Source organism: Sesamum indicum, linkage group LG2 (genome assembly GCF_000512975.1).
Source record: "Sesamum indicum cultivar Zhongzhi No. 13 linkage group LG2, S_indicum_v1.0, whole genome shotgun sequence".
Classification (NCBI taxonomy): Eukaryota; Viridiplantae; Streptophyta; class Magnoliopsida; order Lamiales; family Pedaliaceae; genus Sesamum; species Sesamum indicum.
In genome coordinates, this window is record NC_026146.1 from 9,136,054 (window position 1) to 9,156,808 (window position 20,755).

Genomic DNA, 20,755 nt, shown 5'->3' on the forward strand with positions numbered 1-20,755 from the left:
CTCGTGCTTTATATTTTAATTTTTATAAGTAAGATCGTTTTAAATTATGTACTTTAATATAGTTTTTGAGGAAGATAAATTATATAAACAAACAATACATATTTTTATTTTTTATTTTTATATAGTACTGGATATATGTAAAAATCGACCCATGTGTTTAAAGCACTATGATTTACCTATTAAAGCACAAATTTTATTTTGTGTAAAAGATTCATTTATAGAATAATATATTATAAAATATTTTATTTAATTTTAAAAAAATACTAACCGTGCATAACACGGATTCTAGGATAGTTTTATAAATAAACAAGCATATTAAGTATAAGACACTGCAACGAAAAGTAGACCATATACCCACGTCTATAAAACTTGAATTCATTGCAACCTCGTAATTGTAAGATCTTGAAAAGTTGAATATTTTCGTTTTACCATTGCCGTTCCCTTAAGCCCTGCAAAATTACGAGGGATCTCCAAATGTTAATTAAACTTGTTCTAATTTTTTAATTATTATTATTATTATTATTATTAGTCATTTAAAATAAGATTACATTTCTCAAAATAATTTTTCTAAAATATTATTTCAATAAAAAGAGACTATAATCCCAATTTTTCGTGACTTAATCAATCTAAAGTTGTAGCCAAACACACTAGAGACAATTGCTGTGGCAATTTTGGTTTTGTTGCAATTTAATTTAGTAATTACGTCCTGCAACTTAAGGAATTAGCATATTAAAATTAAAATTTGTCAAAAATTGTATGTAACCGGATTTCGGCATGTGCACCTCGGATGAGCTCCTAATTCCTAGCAGGTTGTAATAATAAACGAATTTTGTCTTAATATGTCAATGTTTTTTTAAATTACAAGGCTTAATTGTCAGGTTCAATTTCATCCGAGATTAAAATTACCGCTCCTTATACTTAGGGGGCAATTAATTAGTTGCTATTTTTCTGTGTTCTAAAAAAAAAAGAAGAAGAAAAGAGAAATTTTAAAGGTGTATGAAGTCTTGAATTTTGATTATCTAGCCTCCCCTAGATTATACTATCAAGCCATAAAAATTTTTATTAAAATTTGGTCTCGTCAAATTTAAATCAATTACATGATAAGTGCAATATTTTTATCATATAATTGATGTACAATTTAGGAAAAATGATAAATTACATAGCAAGTGTATTACATTTATTTTATAATTGATTTGATCCGATTAAATTTGATTTGGACAAGAATTTTGTGAGGGGTATACATGGAATATCAATGGGGGCGACGTCTGTGTACGTGTATTTTGAAAATTCCAACTTACTCATTATATTCAATTCGGATTCTTGCAGCATTAGGGTCAGCAATTCTGGAGAAAGCTTCCGCAGAGAGATCAAACTGGTCAGGTTGGCAAGCAATGCAAAGATCAACGATTGTCACTACGACTTCACCGTTCCGGCAAGGTTGAGGTACGTTTTCGTTGGTGGGTCCGGTGCACCGGATTCTATACCTTCTTCCACAGGCCGTACCATTGTTGTATAGATCAGGATTAACTGCTGCAAACAATGTGCTTGGAACTTGGGATCCGTAGCATGCAGATGCTGCATTGTTACAAACACTTAATACACACTTAATTGGCTATGGCCTAAATCGTGGTAAATAATTTTTATTAATTATAATTAAATAAAAATTGATACAAAAATTTAAATTATCTAGTACGAAAATTATTTTTACCATGATTATGAGCCATAATAAATGTTTTTGCCATGACTTTTAGCCATTACAAATATTTTTTAGTAACACCAGCAAAAATCACGGACAACAATCTTTGTATCGCCTTGATAATCAATCACTATCTACTAAGTTATTTATTTTTACAATTACTATTAACTATAATTAAATATTAATTTCTCTTTAATGGTTGTACTATATATGCAATTTTCTTCGAACTTAGGTAGAAAAAAAGAATTTGTATGAACTTTTGTTCCATTTTACTCGAGAAATTAAATTACAAACAGAAATATTATAATAAATGTATTCTCATAACTAATAACTAAGGCCAAAAGTAAAAAAATAATGGTGAATAATAAAAAACGTAGACATTGCAACCACTACCAATTGTTATTTAAACAAACAAGAGCAAAATATCAGTTTACTGAAATTATCCAAGGATAAAAAACCCTTGGATAAATTCCATACTTGATAAATTTTATAAACAAACCCAAAATATTAGTTTTCAAACTCCATCCGAGTAACCCATGTGTAGTAATTTATCCCAAAAAGTGATGAGCCCAAATGAAACAACAATTATAGAGATAATGGTGGGTTTGATAACCCTTATACAATAATTTACAGATCAATGAATAAAGAAATAATAACAGAAAAATAGCAATATTAAAGTAACTGGCTAAGGAGCCAGATCCGGCAACCGAATGCCCAAGCGCCACCATCGGCCGGCAACCCTCACGTTTGCAAAAAAACCCACAAACCTACCAAGACACAAAGACCCACAAAAAGACCACTTAGGTTTCACTTAGAATCACTCATAATTCCACTAAAGAGTTTCTTTCACACTCAGCAAATATTCTCACGAAGTATTTCACGAAGAAGGGTTTTAGTTTTGTTCTTGTTCTATCTCTCTAAAATCATAGAAAACCAATATATAGATAGATAGATAGATAGAACACAGAGAATAGAGAAAGAGGTGAGATGACGAGAGATTTCCAAGAGCATTGGAAACTTGATAGGAACAAAACCAGAAATAGAAAAGAGGGAGAAGAAGAGACATCGGCTGAGTAGTGAAAGAATAGAGTTAAATAATGATTTAGGGTTAAGTACAAGAAGGATCGGGTTTGTGGGTCGGGTCAGGTAATGGGCCGGGCAACAAGTGGGATGCCATCCAAGTGAGGGGCTTTTGGTGGGTTGGTCCATGGGCCAAAAAAATCCAACATTTGTCCCCCTGGACCATGGCCCAAAAAGGAACAAGGCACAAGGCTGGATCCGGCATTCATTGCTAGAACTCTACGTTGTAACTAGAAAACAGAGAGAATGACTTTGTACACAAGGATAGAAAAATAAGTTAAGTTATAAATTTTTCCAAAATACTCCTCCAATATTTTTTTCAGAAACCAAATTTGCATCTTCTTCCTTTTTGGCATTTTGCAATCTTTATTATTATTATTATTGTTAAATAGCAAAAGAGGAAGTGAACTTACGAAGGGGCGTTGGATTGGAGAAGGTGGCGATTCCAGGAACGGCACAGGCCATGGAAATTAGGCTACTTGCAATGACTGCCAATATTATGACTCGTTCGGGGCCCATATTTTTTAACCTAAATTTTGTGAGGAAACAAATCTCCTTACCTTTGTTTCGTTCGTTCAATTAATTTACAATCCTATTTATAGGATGATCAGCTCATGGAATTTCATTTAACACTAATTCTTCACACTTTCTCTAAGTCTTATGAATGACTTTGCAGATGAAATTACAGAGGCTTCTACTTTCTACCATCGACTTTTCAACTTCGAGAATTTGCACGACATTATCAACATGTATGCCGTGTCTTTTTTTTCTTTCTTTTTTCTACTTTTTCTTTTTTTTTTTTTTGATAAGTTATAACAAGCACTTTTGGTAGTTAGTAAAATTATAAATACTCTTTTATTGTTTGGAAGATTACTGATATCCCCCTAAGATTAGCTTAATTCATTAGTCTCCTTTAGGTTTTTTTTTCCAGTTTTGTGTTGATTTAGCCAAAAACCCTTTGTGAACTATGAATTATAATTTTACTTATTTTAAAAAAAATAATTTTTTATAAACTGAGGGGATATTTTTTTTATAATCTTTTATTTTTATAAAAAAATTAATATACAGTAAGGGAAAAGTTGATAACTCCATACCCCCATTCAAAAATTATATAATTTTAATAAACATCAAGGGATATGTATTTATAATTTTTGAAATAGTGAGGGGGTTATTCATAATTTACCATTTTTCCTTCTTTTCTTTGTGTATGTTTACTTGTTTGCTTGTGTATTTATTGTAGTTTAAAGGTTTTCATAAATGTTAGAACCAATTTGATGTACAAAAACTCAAGTTGATGGCAATTGATGCTTAGCTCATTTGATGAAGTTGAGATCCCATAATTAAGACGTCATGTGTTTGAATCCTACTAATGTGTGAGTCGCTCTACTTTAATGTAGTTGTTGACCAATCATAATCGTAGTTATCGATTAATTATATATATTCGATATTTTTAAAAATACCAAATTTTCGACACAGCTAAATGAAAAAAAATACATGGAAGGGGAGTAAAAAACATTTTACTATATCCATGTTTTAATAATATTAGCCACTAGTTTGTGTGTGTGTATATATATATTGATGAAATCAAAAAAAATATTTTCATAATTATTATCTTGCTTTGACCAAGAAATTTTAGTGAAATACTGTTGAAATATAGTATAATTTACTAGTAATTAATCTTAATCGAGACAAAAATTGAACAGTATCTAAAATATGAGATCTTATGACCACGTGAGTGAAATGTCGGATTTGCCATCACCTAATTTCATAGAGGAAGAAAAGAGGATAAAATTGAGAAAATTGAAAAGATAAAAAACTAAATAATGAGGAATTCGTAATCGATAGGATAAAAATAATGAACAGGAATTAAATTATAGATGAAAAATCAAACTATCCAGAGAAATCTCAATCAATATAATCTTTATATCCATGCAATCTATCTGAACTTATTTATCTCGAAACGTGTAAGTGTTATATATGACTGAAGATAATACCGTAGATTATTCTTACAATATATTAATTAGTTCAAACATTTCTTCTATTGAAGAGAAGACAATTCTTAATGAAATTGTGTTTAAATGAAAGTCAAATCAGACAGACACTGAATAGAGCATGACTGTATCTGCTGGGGCCTTATGTATGAATTTAGAATGAGCTATATATGTTGCAGTATCACATATGACAAATTATCTAATTAATTATAAATTAGAGATGTTTATTTGGAATAAAGGCGAAATACCTTAAATATTGCACTAGAAATACTTTCTTGAGATATTAATTTGCCAGAACTTATGAATAAATTACTTTCCATTTATGTTTGTCTTTAGGGTTTCCAACGTAACTATAATTAAATTGTGTCATAAAATTGTATTTTTTTAATTTAGTCAAGATTCATAAAAGTTCCTAATACTATATAATGTGGCTAGATCGATCCAAAAACTTCGTATATAGTCAAACAAAGGGTTTAATGCAATTTACCATTCTGTGATATTGAGAATGAGCAAAGTACTCCTTATGAAAAAAATAGTAGCAATTAATTGCTTCGTTTTAAAAAACATAGAGAGTATATTGCTGTAATTTTTAAATATAAAGAGATAAATTGCTATGTTATTTTTCATAAAAAAGTATTTTTTTCATTTACAATATCAGAAAAGAGTTGTTTGTATTTTTCCGGTCAAAGAAAACAAGCCAAATTTCCTTGGGATTTTCTGGAAGGATTCCGTATGACAGTTACAATTTACGTTGAACATAGGAAAAAACTAAATTTTGATATGATTTAAGACAGAGACCTGTTGTGGCAATTGGTGTCTGCGCTGCGTGATGTACGTATGGATTTATATTCGGCACGTCACATGACAAAATTGACAATATTGTTGATATTGTTAACAGTTTCTGTGTGATGTAACATCAGATCAAGAATCTTGGTCAGGTTTACCAGTCTTTGATGGCTTTCTGCCCAGAAAACATGAAAATCCATGTTTTGACAAAGCGGTCAACATCGAATGTTTCCTTCATAAAACATAGATGATGTCCCTTAACTCAATCATATTACCTTAATTATTCACTTAGCTCAAGTGATAAGATTGAGGACTCGACTAAGATTTTGTGGGTTTGATCCCTACAAATGTAAGGTATATATATAGTCTACTTTTGGCTCAAAGGCAATTTTTATCCACAATTTTGGTTATTTCCTATTTTAATTCAATAACTATTTAGGGTTGCAATAAAGTTCTTTAATTATTTAATTTGCTCGATTTTGGAACATAGGCCTCCGACATTTTTCTAACCATCGAATTATTACTCAACGGAAAATAAGTGCAAAACTCATACGGACCGACGTGCCGTGAATAATTTGCGGATACATTTTTTATCAGCTGATTTGTTGATGATGTGGCGGAGGATGGATTTTATAAAAAAAGAATATTCAATGTGGCAGAGGTTGCCATGTCGACTTACTGATATGGAATAGTATCTTATTTTCTTATTTTCTTTAAATATATTTATTGATTAAAAAATATAAATATACTAAATTAGTATTTAAATTTAAATATATTGAAAGACGTGGAATTATGAAACCGAACCCCGTCCATAAATAATTGAGAAAAGTATTATTTTAGTCCGCTAAGTATGCTTAATTTTAATTTTAGTTCGATAACTATGTCCATTTTTGTTTAGGTTCAATAACTTACGAAATTGCTTACTTTTACTCTTTTGGCAGATTTGCGGACAATTTTACCCCTATGAGTACATATGGACTAAAACTGCTTTTCAAAAGTTGCATAGGGGTAAAATTGTCCGAATATCTGCCAGAGGACTAAAAGTAAGTAATTTCGTAAGTTAATGGACCTAAACAAAAATGGACATAGTTATTGAACTAAAATTAAAATTAGACATACTTAGTGAACTAAAATAATACTTTTCCCTAAATAATTATAACAAACAAAAGACTACGTCTATTCCAACTTAAAGCTTTTCTTTTTAGTAAGAGAATTTGCTGATTTTAGTGACAGTACGCCGCCACCCGAGACGTGCCAAAAGTTTTCGTTGAAAATAAAAATCATTTGTGAAAATGAAGTTTGATTTTAGACATGATCATCATACCTATGACAGAAGAGGAGGGAAAAATAATACAAATATATACGTTCGAATACGAATAACTGACAAACTTGTCCGGTTCTCTGCTTAAGTTTCAAAGCAGCTTTTCAAGAACAGAAGCAGTAAACACAAAGGCAAGAACGAGGCTCAAAATTTCGAGACCTCCTGCAGGAGATTTCGTGCATATATATATATGTTTATTTATAGTCAATTATTGAAGGTGATATATGTAAAATACTATTTGATAAGTATAGTTAGATTACAACCAACTTTTATGAGTTTTGATATGATTATACGAATTTTTTTTAATTAAAAAATTATAAATATTTTTTTTATTATTTGAAACACTACAAATACCCACTCTTAAATAAAAAATAATTATATAGCTTCACTACCAAAAAATTAATTTTTTGCTAGATTATAAATGACCATAGGTTAAAAATCATCAATGCTATTAACCACGATTAAATAGAATTGAATCAAAGACATAAATTTTTATTGCGATTAATCAATATTCACAATGATTCTTTGTCATAGTCAAAATATTTATCATGGTTTAGCAAAGGCTAATATTTTGGCTACACTTACAAAAACAACAGTTGATGGCCGTCGCAAAATCGTGGTTGATTTGTATTTAACTTGCAACAACTTTTTTCTTCTAACTATAATTATTAACCATAGTGAAAAAATATATTTTTTTTCTAGTGCCCCTAGATGGTAATGTGAAAATACTACTTTACCCTTATTGATTTTTTTCTTAATAAAGTTTGAAAAAATATAAAAAAGAATCTAACGCTGATGCACATTTAATAATCAATATGCATATTAGTTCAAAAATATTTTAGAAAATTTTAAATTGTATATAAAATTATAATTCACTGCAAAAAAGTAGGCATCCAACTCCAGCCTAGCCATAGCATATACTTATATATATATATATATATATGTATCTATAACTACAAAAATGATTGTAGTTACTTTTGAAACATATAACTTTGTAGCTAATTTTGGCTACAATTATTTTAATTTCTGTAACTATCTCATAACTACGAATATCTGTAGTCCTTTCTACGGATATATACAATATGTAAGTTTTGTTATCAATTTTATTGCAGTAATAACTAAATATCCATTGTGAATATTTAGCAATTTTTATAATCTTAAATATGAAAGTTCTATTACTATATATATCATAGTGTCACTTCCTGGTTCTGCTCCCACAGCATAGCACTTTATCTCGCATAGCACTTAATTTCAACTTTGCTTGGTGATCAGCTCTGATATCACTTGTCGCGCCCCGGGCCACTATACTCTTCCGAAGCGAGAATTGCCTCGAAACCCGTGCATCCATGTGCATTCTGAAATTTAATTATGAATAATTCACTGAGAAGAGATATCAAATGCACTTAAATTTTTTGATCAATATTTATATATTACTTATCTAATTATTTCATAATTCATGTGGAATAGTGTATTACGTACACATTGTAATGGATAGTCTTTAGCCACTATTGTGGCAATGGGCAGGAAAAAATTTGTAGTAATTAATTTCCAATGCCATGGCTATGAAATATGTAGCAATTTTTTTTAACGAAATTACTTAGCAATGTCGTCGTTCACTATAGAATAGATGTTTAATAGTTATTTTCACTAGTATAGAGATGGAAATTTCATTGTTAATTTTGTTTCCATTGCAAATGAGATTCTGTATCATTTTTTGTTTTCGAAACTACGATACTTTTGTATTTCGCTTTATAAATTAAAATATTCTATAGTTTTTGTTTTTAAATTTATTCCCTATGCAAAACGTTGTAGTTAAGTCGTTGTCTACGTACCTCATTTTCTTTGGATACCTTAATACATAATTTGCTACAAAATATTCATTTTTAGTCCATCTCATTAGCTACGGAATTACAATACTTATAGCCGTTTCATTGCCCTTTTTTTTGTTGGATAATTTAATAGACAATTTGCTATGGAATATCCATTGTCGGTCCATCTCATTAGCTATGAAATTAATTTCATTGCAATATTATTCATAGTATATGCCTTGTTCTCTTGTAATGATTCATAATCCCAAATGGTATTTTGGTCAGATCACTATAAAAATTGAATGAAAACTAACGAATGCTAACGGAATGAGCTCGTATTAGACGAACGTTAAAATAATGGAGTATTTATAATTTTCTAAACGATAAAAAGATATTTGTTATTACGCCAAATCTTATTAAAGGTTATAGTAATTTACCCGATAACTATTAAATAATTGTTAATTCGTTAGCGGTTTTGTAAACATACGCTTCCTCCTTAACAATATTGCCTAGAATAATAATTTGTTTGCATACTTTTCTCATTCTTTTCCATTATAAATTATTTTTTAACACTGTGGGGGCATCTGAATATAGTTTAGTTGAATTAACTTCGCTCATTATATCAAAATTATGACAGTAGGTGAAGCGACATTATCAAATACTCTTTCTTCCTTCACTAAAGTTGAACAATAGGGAAATATATCATATATCTTTTGGCAAGTTTCAATTAACGAAAAATTGTGCATTGCATCGGATATATTTTGTCAAATCAGATTTCAATTAACTCAAATCGTGTATTTATAATCAATATATTTTGCTTCATGTTTATTGATTCTATCTTTTATTTTGGAATGTGTTGTATTACATATTTTGCGCCGCACATGATTTTATGGGACAAAAAATATTTATTTTTAGGTTTAATGGTACGAAAATACTATGAGATGTTAGAAGACCAATTTTTCCTCCTTTTTCTCAGACTCGAGTGACTTTTCCCGCCAAAATTGTGGGATTGACGGCCATTAAGGCCCATGTGCACGGGACATGGGCTCTGCTGTTAAGTTGATACCAAAAATGCTTATTTATTTTTTTTGTTTAATAGTACCAAAATCCGAACTTGTAAAATTTGTGGTACCAAAAACAAAACTAATATTTTTTAATAGTACCAAAACACGATTTTGCCGTATTTATAATATATCTTAAAACATGACGGATGATGGCCTACCACAACCGTTTATATATATATACTCGTGGAGAAGTAGTTACACTAGAAAAAATATATATATAGCTGTTTACTATGACTATAATTAATAACCATAGTTAAAGGTAAAAACTCGTGATAGATACTAATTAACCATGGTTGCACGATGAATATTAATTGTTGCTTCTGCAAACGAGCCAAAACATTCGCTGCAACTTAAGATTATAACAAATATATTTTTTCCATAGATAAAACCACGACAAATGTTGATTAATCATAGGCAAACCTTAAATTTTCGTATTGATTTTATCTGACTATAATAGATAGTATCTATTTACTACGACCTATAAATTCTGGTGATTTATGGCGCAGACGAATTTGTTTTGTTAATCTGTAAGATTAATAACTTTTTAGTGCACGCTGGACATGCAGATTATCTGATAGACACATATAAGATAATTAAACTAGTAATACTTGAACAATTTTGGCTTTTATTTCATGTGAAAGCCATAATGTTGATATTCGTTGAGGTTATGTACATCTGCTTTTTCTTTGATAGAGTAACATATTTTCATTATGGGTTTTGAGTTTTTCAAGTTGAAGCTAATATCATATTATAAAAGGTAAATTACATTGAGTCTTGAAGGTTAGATTTAATTATATAAATATAATATTTTTATTTTTTTATAAAATTATAATTATATTTATTGAGGTTTTAATTGTAATTACAAATACATTCTCTATACCATGGTGAAATTTTACAAAAACATCCCCCGATATATCGCACTAACACCCCGATAAGAGATGCATTTGTAATTTTATAAAAGATCAGGAGTATTTCCATAATTAGACCTAATGTTAAGGAGTATCGATGTAATTTATCTTATTATAAATTAATATGCCACTGCAAGATTTTGTGGAAAAGAATCATACATTTAACCATGCATTTGTGTGATATATTATTTTATTTTATTTGTGAATTTGAAATTTTTTGATGCAACAGATATTAATTTTCTTTTGGGACAATGGAACATCTAAACATCTCTCTGTTCGTGCTTTTTACAAAAAGTGGATTGTTATAAACTACAAAGACCACTCTAACCATTTTTAATTTTTGGAAATGATAATATAATCAAATAAATCGAACAGTGAATTGATCCGATTATTACATCAATATAACAAAAATGGGTAAAATAAGCTTTCTCTCACTGAATTATTTTTTATGTTACATTAATTTACTTTTTTAAACTAACAAATATAATACTTACCCCCTAAAATAAAACTTTTGAACAATATTGCCCCTATATTATATATATGTTTATTTAGTTCAAAGAATTTTTTTTAAAATAATTTTGCATTTTAAGTTTAGTTAAATTTTCTTAATTAAAAAAATATATTTCAAATATAATAAAATGAAATACAATTAGTGAGTTTAAGTAGTTCGAATTTTATTTTATTTTACAGATTCAAAGTTAAGTAATGAATGAGTAGAATAACTACACCGAAAAAATCATAAAAAGGTTTTATTAATTTGATTATAAAATTAAGTTATTAAGTAATTATTCTTTTAGAAAAAAATAAGTAATTACTATCGGATTTTTAAATATATATTTTTTAAAATATGATAAAATACATATATTAATTTATTTCTAAAAACTTTTGATTAAGTATATGTATTTGTCAATTTCTTTTAAAACTCATATTTGAGTTGTTGGTTATATTACATTTGTTGTGTATCAATTATATATTAATTTATACTTCATTTTTAATTTAATTTATACTTTATTTTTAATTTAAATTTTTATTTATTTAAAAAATTAGTTAGAAAATAATTTGATAATAATTTAATGAGCAAAATACTAATATATATTAAAATAATATAATTGTTAAGGCATGAGGGTCATTTTTATCCAACTAAGGGGGTAAGTGATATATTTATCAATTTATTGGGTAAATTCAAATAAAATATAGTTTAGGGAGCAAACTGTATTTTACCCTAATAAAAAATGATGAAATAAAGTACAATAAATTTATATAAATCGAGACAAATACATAAAGTTCTGATGAAACTCTAATCATTGAGTGCGACTTTCTAGGCTCCATGCAGGTTAAAATATTTTAAATAAAAAACACTAGAAATTTTTTTTTTACTGCCAATCATTTATTGACTATGGATTAAACTTTGTTGTAAATAACTATTATTAGCTACGATTAAATAAAAATCGATTCAAAAATTGAACTTATTTATCATGAAAATCATTTTTCCTTCAACTATGAGCCAAGATAAATGTTTTTGCCATGTATTAGCACAATTTCAAATACTACGGCCAACAATCGTTGTATGGTCGTGATCAATAATTTTTTATTATAATTATTAATTTTTAATTATGACAATAATTATAATTTAATATTATATTTTTATAGCAAAAATACCATATTGAATTAGAAAAATATAATAAAACCCGTCCAACCAAGGTCCTATACACCCTATGGTGCTAACAAATTATTCAAACGAGAGAGGTAGGAAAAAAAAAACAGCCTCTAACAACGTATTTACTTATTTATATATTGGGTAAATTACACTACCTTTTTGAGTTTGATACACTTACCAATACCCCTTGTTATTTGAGAAGTTGTAAATATCTACTTCAAATAAAAAATAACTATATAGTTCCTAGACGGTGAAGTGGACATTACTATATAATCCTTGCTGAATTTAAAAAAAAAGAACATTTAAAAAATATAAAAAATTTTGAGGGTGGATAAATTAAATAATAATCTATAGGGAAATATTAGCTTATAAAATTATTTTAGAAAATTATAAAATATTATAAAATTATATTTTATAATCTAAAAGGGCATTTTGGAGTTCATCATAAAAATTGGATGAGAACCTAACGAAATGAGTTCGTAGTTAGACGAACATTAAAATCAGAGAGTATTTATAATTTTTCAAATAACGAAAAAATATTTATAATTATGTCAAATTTCAAGAGAAGATCGTAATTTAGTTTTTATGTATTTGTTTCATTTATCTTGGACCGAATTTCTTAGATGAATGTTCATTGAAGTAGGCCATTAATAATCATGTGCATACTTGGTACTAGATGTGGGAAAGTCTTGGTCTCTTCTTCAAATGTTTTAAATTTGAATTTCTGCACATGGAATTGTAGAGTCCACTACTTCATAATGACATCAATTTTGCATTTTATTTATATACCATAATTTAAGTCGTTTGTGATTTTGGTACCAATATTATTGACCACACCAAAATACATCCTTTATCTTCATAATTTTTCTCCTAATTAAGTCAATTCTCTGATAATTTTTAGCGAATTAGCATGTGCTGCTCACGTGCTCCATTAAATTGAGGGTTTGAGAGGAAAGAAAATTAGCCACATTTGGCGATATCATACAGAAAACAAGACTTTTCCGATTCCTCTCAAAGTGCCCACCTCTTCACGCCCAAAAATTCACTTTCCTTCGTCATAATTACAAATTTCTCTGAAGAAACCACAGTAATAGCAAAATAATAATAAATAATCAAGACTTTGACATAGAAAAGAAAGTTCCACACTTTCTAGGAAAAAAAAAATTTTGGTCCATTAACTTTATTCGCGATTAATTTTAGTACACTAACTTTTGTTGTTATCACATTTTGACAATAATTTACAGAAATGGGTCAATTAAGCACGGTGGCGAACGAAAATTGAATTTTTTGTCGGAAAATAGCATGTGCACGGCACATGCTCTTTAATTTGAGAATTTTTAGTTCCATGTGGCACTATAGTATTACATGGCACTTGAGGTGGCAATTTTTGGAAGGAAAAATGTTAGTTTTTCCTCCCAAAGCTAATTACCAACTAATAAAAAGAGAAAAATACCATTTCTTCCCCATTTTGCTTCCATCCTCATCCCGTCTTCAAATGTTAATTTTCCCTCCCAAAGCCAATTACCAACTAATAAAAAGGGAAAAATAATCTCCATTGAGGGATGGGTTTCTCATCATCACCATTTTAGTAGCAAAAATTTTAGATTTCACACAATAATAAAGTGAATCGTAAAAAAGGGGAGAGAAATTAGGGCTGAAAAATTTGGGGAGTTCTGCTTCTAAAAAATTTGACAAGATGTACACGTCATTGTCTATATGGAAATACACGTGGCTATACTGGCTGCTTTTTCACCATGGCCTTGCCAAGTCAGCAATTTCCGGTGGAAATATTTAAATTAGCCGAAAAATTGGCAATAAAATCCTAATTTGTATTTAATTGATCAATTTCTGTAAATTATTGATCAAAATGTGATAACAACGAAAGTTAGTGTACTAAAATTAACCGTGGACAAAGTTAATAGACCAAATTTTATTTTTCCCACAGTTTTTTGCAGCCGATCTCATGTCTAATCGATCCACACAACAAAGTGAACCCACCCCATCGCAGAATCATGAAGCTTCCTTTTTTATTCTCATCCATTGCCAAGCTCAATTGCGAGGCCGCCACACAAGTGACATGTCGACATGTGCTAAATCCATCAAGAAGTTATGAAAAGTTGATTTGGGACGGAAGTTGCAAAAGTTTTTGAGTTAAAGGTCCAATTAATGTGCTGACCTCAATAATATTGTACCAGAATTGCTAATGTCTTAAGTTACGAGACGTAAAATGCAATTTTTCAGAAAATGATACGTTTGGCTTGTTCTTTTTAAATTAATTTACATCTAAATTTAACTGAGTGTCTATCCCGTCAAATTGTGTGCTTGATTTTCTACAATTGAAAAGTTTGGCATGTCTGCGGAAGGCAAATTTTCCCTCAATATACGGTTTTGACTAGTCCAATTGAAGGAACAAATAAATTCGCTTACACAAAGGAAATTATGTTAGACTTTTTCTTTTTTATTGAATTTTCAACTTTATTCAACTCATATTTGTTGAACGTCCATCTCATCTCAACTCGTTCGAGAGGAGATAATTTAATATTAATATCTTAATATGTTCCTTCAAAATCTTTGTTTGGCCTGACTCTAGTACCATATAAACAACCACTTGTAGCAAATTGTAAGAAGTTCAGTTAAAATTAATGATGCTGAAATGAAAAATCAGACAAGAACCCTAGCTGGAGTCTTGGACGAAATATTAACTGTCAAATAAAATCGGCCTATGTTTACATAATCACGAAAGTCAGACCAAGGGAACGTGTGAACAACGTTAACTGAATGCAATTGATGACCTGATGTCCTATAAATAGGGGGCATTACCAGTCATGGAATGCAAGATATAGTGTTATTACATATAATTAGATAAAGAACTGTAGGACAAAGTTTGGAGGTCTTTCCAGAAAACTTAGGTCGAAAATGGCGATCGAACGTGTTATAATCTTGGCACTCGTTGCCAGTAGCCTCATTGCCATGGCTTCTGCCATTGCTGGAACTGCCACTTTCTACACTGTTTACGTTCGTAAGTTCTCTCTCTCTCTCTACTAATGATTAACCAAATTTTAAACCGGATGGTTTTTTAAAAATTTGAAATAATTATATAACAAGTGTAATGCACTTGTCTTGTGATTAGTGTTTAGATGAAGAAAAGTGATGATAAATGTATCAAACTTACTATAGAATTGGTTTAATTCGACCGAATCTAGTTTAAAATTCGCTTGAATAATACGACAATATCACACTACAAAAAATGCAAACTTTAGCTATGTATCATGGTTAAAAACAAATAGCCATAATAATAGTTATTGACCATGGTCATGCAGCGGTTGTTGGCTGTGGTATCCATGAGGGTAACAAAAATATTTGTCATTGTTTAGCTATGGCAAATACCTTTTTCTTGATAAAAAATCTATGTTTTTGAATTGATTTTATTTAATTATGGTCAATAAAAATTAATTACTATAATTTTTAGCCCATAACTATTAAAATTGTAGCCGATAGTAATTTTTTTTTAGTGTGAGCTGTAAAAGTTTGTAAGTATATATGCGTGCGTGTGATTCATTGTTTTTGCACTGAAACATTGAACAAACATTCTTCTTACTAGACAATTTTTTCTTTTTATTAAGTGAAGTGATCATATACTAATTATCAATATCACATAACTATATCTAATAAAAAGTTACTATAAAGTAGAATAGCATCCCAAGTAGATTTCGAACACATGACCTTATACAATAATCCACGAACTTTCTAGACATGGGAGAAAAGAGAAAACAACATAGAGGCTCAATTTTGATGAAAAATCCCATGTCTAAATTTAAGATTAACGGTCGTCCCATGTTTGCAGCGTCTGCATGCTATGGATTCCAGGACCAGGGGACGATGATAGCAGCAGCTAATCCTGCTCTGTACAACAATGGTGCGGCCTGTGGAAGAAGTTACAGGGTTCGATGCACTGGACGGACCAACGATGGCGTACTTCAGCCCTGCCGCAATGGTGAAATTACAGTGAGGATTGTTGATCTCTGTCCAGGATGTGGACCCGACCAGCTGGATCTCTCCCAGGAAGCTTTCTCCATGATTGCTGACCCTAATGCTGGAAGAATCCGTATTGATTACAACCCGTGAGTAGACCTTGTATTTTGGTTCTAAAAAACACACTTATTTAGAAAAAATAAATTGAAATATTCGACTTAGATTCAAATTATGGAAAAATTGCTATTTTAGTTTCATAATTATAAGAGATAGGCAATTTTAGTGCCGGAATTCAAATTTTCAATGAAGCCATACGATTTTGAAAAATCGGTCTTTTAACCTAATGTCAGCACAAAATTCTGCCAGGTAGCAATTTTCTAGCTAATTTTACCATTAATTTGTTAATTTTTTAAAATTACAAAACTTAGTTACGGAATTCAATTTCAATAGATCTAAAATTACCGACCCTTATAATTACAGGACTAAAATTACAATATTCCTTTTAATTACCATACCACATTCGTTAAAAATAATTAATGCATCGTTAGACACATTTCTTTTTCAAAAAATATTGAAATTAACTCAGCTCGAGCTTAGTTAGAAACCCAAAAAAATGAAATATTCGTAAATATATTAAGTTACTTCATCTCAATTAATTTGCTTAAATAAGATCCATTCAAGCTCGATATAAATAAAATAAGAACCAAATTGAAATACTATTCTTGAAACTGGATAAAAATTAAAAAATGTTTCAAACATAATATCTTGCACTCAATTCAATTTTTCCACTCCATATATATATAAAAAACACATGTACATATTATCACTGAATCTGGTTCTTCTGGAAATGTGCAGGGCATAAGGTGGCATCCAACTTCAGCTTTCCAAGAATAAGCTTTATGGAATGTTATTTATGTGGTATATGTAAACTAGTTGTTGTGGAATAAATGATGTATGGAAATCAGTGCAGATTTCTGCGGATGTTACTTGTAATACTTCCATTAAATGAAATAAAGATAAAGTTTTATTACTTTCTTCCAAACACTGCTCCTACTTCTAAAACTTTAGAAAAAAATTACATTTCAGACAAAAGCTTAACTTGACTTTGTTATAAATAACTTCAACTTCATTTCAACCTATTTTACCCTCAATATGATTATCTTAATTCCATTTTACCCTTCTAATTCAATGTATTCTTTAGGTTTTCTTCAATAGGTTGATTACATTTAAACTTCCTTTAAAAATATAAAATTGTACTTTATCTCCATATAAAAAACAAGATATATAGTACAGAAGATTATTGTAATGAAATTAATTTTATAGCTAACGAGATAGATTAACAATGGATATTTCATTATAAACTTGTGTACGTAGACACCGAAATATTACAGTCCTGTAGATAATTAATAAGATCAACTAGCGATGTATATTCCATAGCAATGTATATATATTACAAATATTCAAAGAAAATGAGGTACATAGGCAACGAAGTGCTACAAATATTGCAACAAAGTGTACATTAGTTCAATTTTTATTACTTACATATATATTAAATTAGCTATGCCTTAATGTTTCGTTAATATTTTCATTGCTAGTACAACGGATTATTTGTTATAAATTTAAGGAATTTTTTTTAGTCCAATAACTTGGCTCTAGTTCAATTAGTACAACGGTGGCTGATTTTTCTAATTTTCGCTAGAAATTAGCATGTGTGCGGCATATGCCATTGAATTTGGGGATATTTTAATCTCATTTGGCACTAAAAACTGACGTGGCAGATGAACTGAATTTATTTTGTTAAGTAATTATATTTTTTAGTCCACTAACTTTGTTCATGGTCTAATTTGTCTAATGTGGCACTAAAGAATGACTTGACATTTGAAGTGGATATATATATTTTTTTATCTCTTCTTTGCCACATAAACACTTTTGTTAAAAAAGGTCAAATTTACATAAAAACAAGCTTTGAATTTATATTTTATACTAGCTTCCGTTACACGTGATCTGTGCATGCATATAATAAATAATCTTACACATTTTAAAATATATTATAAATTAGAATAAAATATATAACTCAGTATACCAGCTTATAAACATATATATTATCTACAAAAAAAAATATAAACACATTAAATTAAAGATAATTATAAATATTTATTTTTTAAATACTTAATAATTATATATTATAAAAATCAATTATTTTATAAATAATTATAGATTATATAGATAAAACATATAAATAATTTTATTTTATTTTGTTATAGATAATTATTCTATTTAATTATAAATTATAGATAAAACATACATATAATTTTAATTTTATAAAAAGTACATTAAAATTATAGGTGATTCTTATTTTATATCATATAATACATATGTTGCGGAATGACTAATGGTGACCAAGTCCTTGCCCTCTTAGCCTTGTTTTTAGCTTATTTTAACAAACAAATTCAAATCTTTTTGCTAAACATAAACATATCCGTTTCATTATGTGGGGATGGGATAGAGTCCTATTTGTTTCAACAACTTAGACATGGCTCTATAAATAGGCTTGGGTTCATTTCATTTTTCACACAAAAAAAAATATCGAGAGCCTCTTCTTCTCTTCTAACTCCTTTCATTTCTGAGTGCTATTTTTGTTCGTTATTCTAAGCTTTCTTTCACGAATGCACGTGTAAGACAGTAATAGCTGTGTTAACCTTGGGGAGCGATCGGTTTATACTATCTGCACCACAGTAGTACCGAAATTTCGCTTTCAAGGCAATGGTTTTCCACGGCACAGACTTTCATTTTTTCCAACAGTTGAAAGCGAAAATATTGTTATAATGGCTGTTCCAATTGCTAAAATACTGCCTGACCTCTCCAAACCGGAGCCACTTGACGGGACCAACTATAAACGATGATCACAAAAGTTGCTCATATTTTTTGAACAATTGGACGTGGATTATGTGCTGTTCCAGAATCCACCGGAAACTCCAGCAGAAATCTCCACTCTTGCCATTATTGCAGCGGCAATTCTCGCAGAAGGGACGTCTACAAAATCTGAGCATGAGATAAAAATTGAAATACGACAGAGACAATAAAACGGTGAGAGGTCATCTGCTCAATCATATGAATAATTCTCTGTTCGATTTATTTGTCAACTATAAGAGTGCCAAAGAAATCTGGACTACAATGGAGGCAAGATACGGAGGTGATGACGCTGGAAGAAAAAAGTACGTCGTCAGCAAATGGCTTCAATATCAAATGGTCAATGAGAAGCCTATAATGGACCAAATCCATGAGTACGAGAACCTAGTAACTGAAGTGCTGAGCAAGGGTATGAAAATGTGTGAAATTTTACAAGCCAACGTACTACTGTAGAAATTCCCTCCTACTTGGAGTGAATATCTCAACCACTTGAAGCACAAGAAAAAAGATCTAACACTTCAAGAACTAATCAGCCATATGAGAACAGAGGAAGCAAATCGCCTAAAACATAAGGAAACGTCTCTCTCTTCTGTTTCAGTTAAAGCTAACCTTGTTGAGTCTGCTGGATTTAAAAATAGGTTTTCCCAGAATAAAGGAAAAGTTTTACAAAAGAACAATCAACACAAGACGTTCAAAGGACATGGCGGCAAGATCCAAAAGCACAAAATATCGTGCTACTGCTGTGGGAAACTAGGACACAAAGCATACCAGTGCTACCAAAGAAAGGATCAATAAAAGACAAAGCAAAAACCAACCACTAAATCTACTCCACAAGTCAACCTAGCTGAGAATGATGAGATCATCGCTGCGGTAGTTGTAGAAGCCAACTTAGTAGAAAATAAAGAAGACTGGATACTAGATACTGGCGCATCCAGGCATTTATGCTTCAACAAAGCATTATTGCATGAACTTAGTAACGCAACAGACGGCGAGTGTGTCTTCATCGGAAACTCTACAACCGCCGGGGTCTTGGGTAAAGGAAAGATCTTTCTTAAACTTACTTCTGGCAAAACACTTGCTTTGAATTATGTACTGTATGTGCCTTCCTTATGTAGAAATCTAGTTTCTGGTAGTTTATTGGATAAAGTTGGCTTGAAAATTGTGTTAGAATCTAATAAGGTTATAATCATTAGGAATAATAACTTTGTAGGAAAGGGATACTCTGGTGGTTTATTTGTTCTAAATACTGTTTCGCCTGCCATTAATAAAATTTCTTCCAGTTCAACTTATTTTATGAATCTGTTGATATTTGGCATGGTAGATTAGGACATGTAAACTATTCCTCTATTAAAAGGTTGAAAGCTATGAATCTTATAAATATTTTTGACACAAACGGATGCTTTAGATGTGGAGTCTGTGTAGAGGTAAAATACGTAAAGAAACCTTTTAAACCCATCACATCTAGAAGTACTGAATTACTAGAATTAATCTACTCGGATCTAGCTGATTTCAAAAATATATTAAGCAAGGGTGGTAAAAAATATTATATCTCCTTCGTTGAT

General features: G+C 29.9%; 2 protein-coding genes across 2 annotated transcripts; one reads left to right on the forward strand and one right to left on the reverse strand.

Moving 5' to 3' along the window:
* On the reverse strand, positions 437 to 3,353 carry LOC105155645 (EG45-like domain containing protein). The gene is made up of 3 exons (XM_011071548.2): positions 3,190 to 3,353; positions 1,299 to 1,575; positions 437 to 449 (listed from the first exon to the last, which is right to left on the reverse strand). Exons 1-3 carry the CDS (start codon positions 3,293 to 3,295, stop codon positions 443 to 445), a joined length of 390 nt encoding a protein of 129 aa, XP_011069850.1. The 5' UTR covers positions 3,296 to 3,353; the 3' UTR covers positions 437 to 442.
* LOC105155647 (EG45-like domain containing protein) lies at positions 15,142 to 17,320 on the forward strand. Its single transcript, XM_011071549.2, has 3 exons — positions 15,142 to 15,330; positions 16,156 to 16,432; positions 17,139 to 17,320. The coding sequence occupies exons 1-3, from the start codon at positions 15,228 to 15,230 to the stop codon at positions 17,143 to 17,145; spliced, it is 387 nt and encodes a 128-aa protein (XP_011069851.1). The 5' UTR covers positions 15,142 to 15,227; the 3' UTR covers positions 17,146 to 17,320.

Coding starts and splice junctions, on each gene's coding strand:
- LOC105155647 (XM_011071549.2), top strand. CDS start 15,228: ATGGCGATCGAACGTGTTATAATCTTGGCACTCGTTGCCAGTAGCCTC. Junction 15,331..16,155: donor TTTCTACACTGTTTACGTTC/GTAAGTTCTCTC, acceptor CCATGTTTGCAG/CGTCTGCATGCTATGGATTC.
- LOC105155645 (XM_011071548.2), bottom strand. CDS start 3,295: ATGGGCCCCGAACGAGTCATAATATTGGCAGTCATTGCAAGTAGCCTA. Junction 1,576..3,189: donor CTCCAATCCAACGCCCCTTC/GTAAGTTCACTT, acceptor GTAACAATGCAG/CATCTGCATGCTACGGATCC.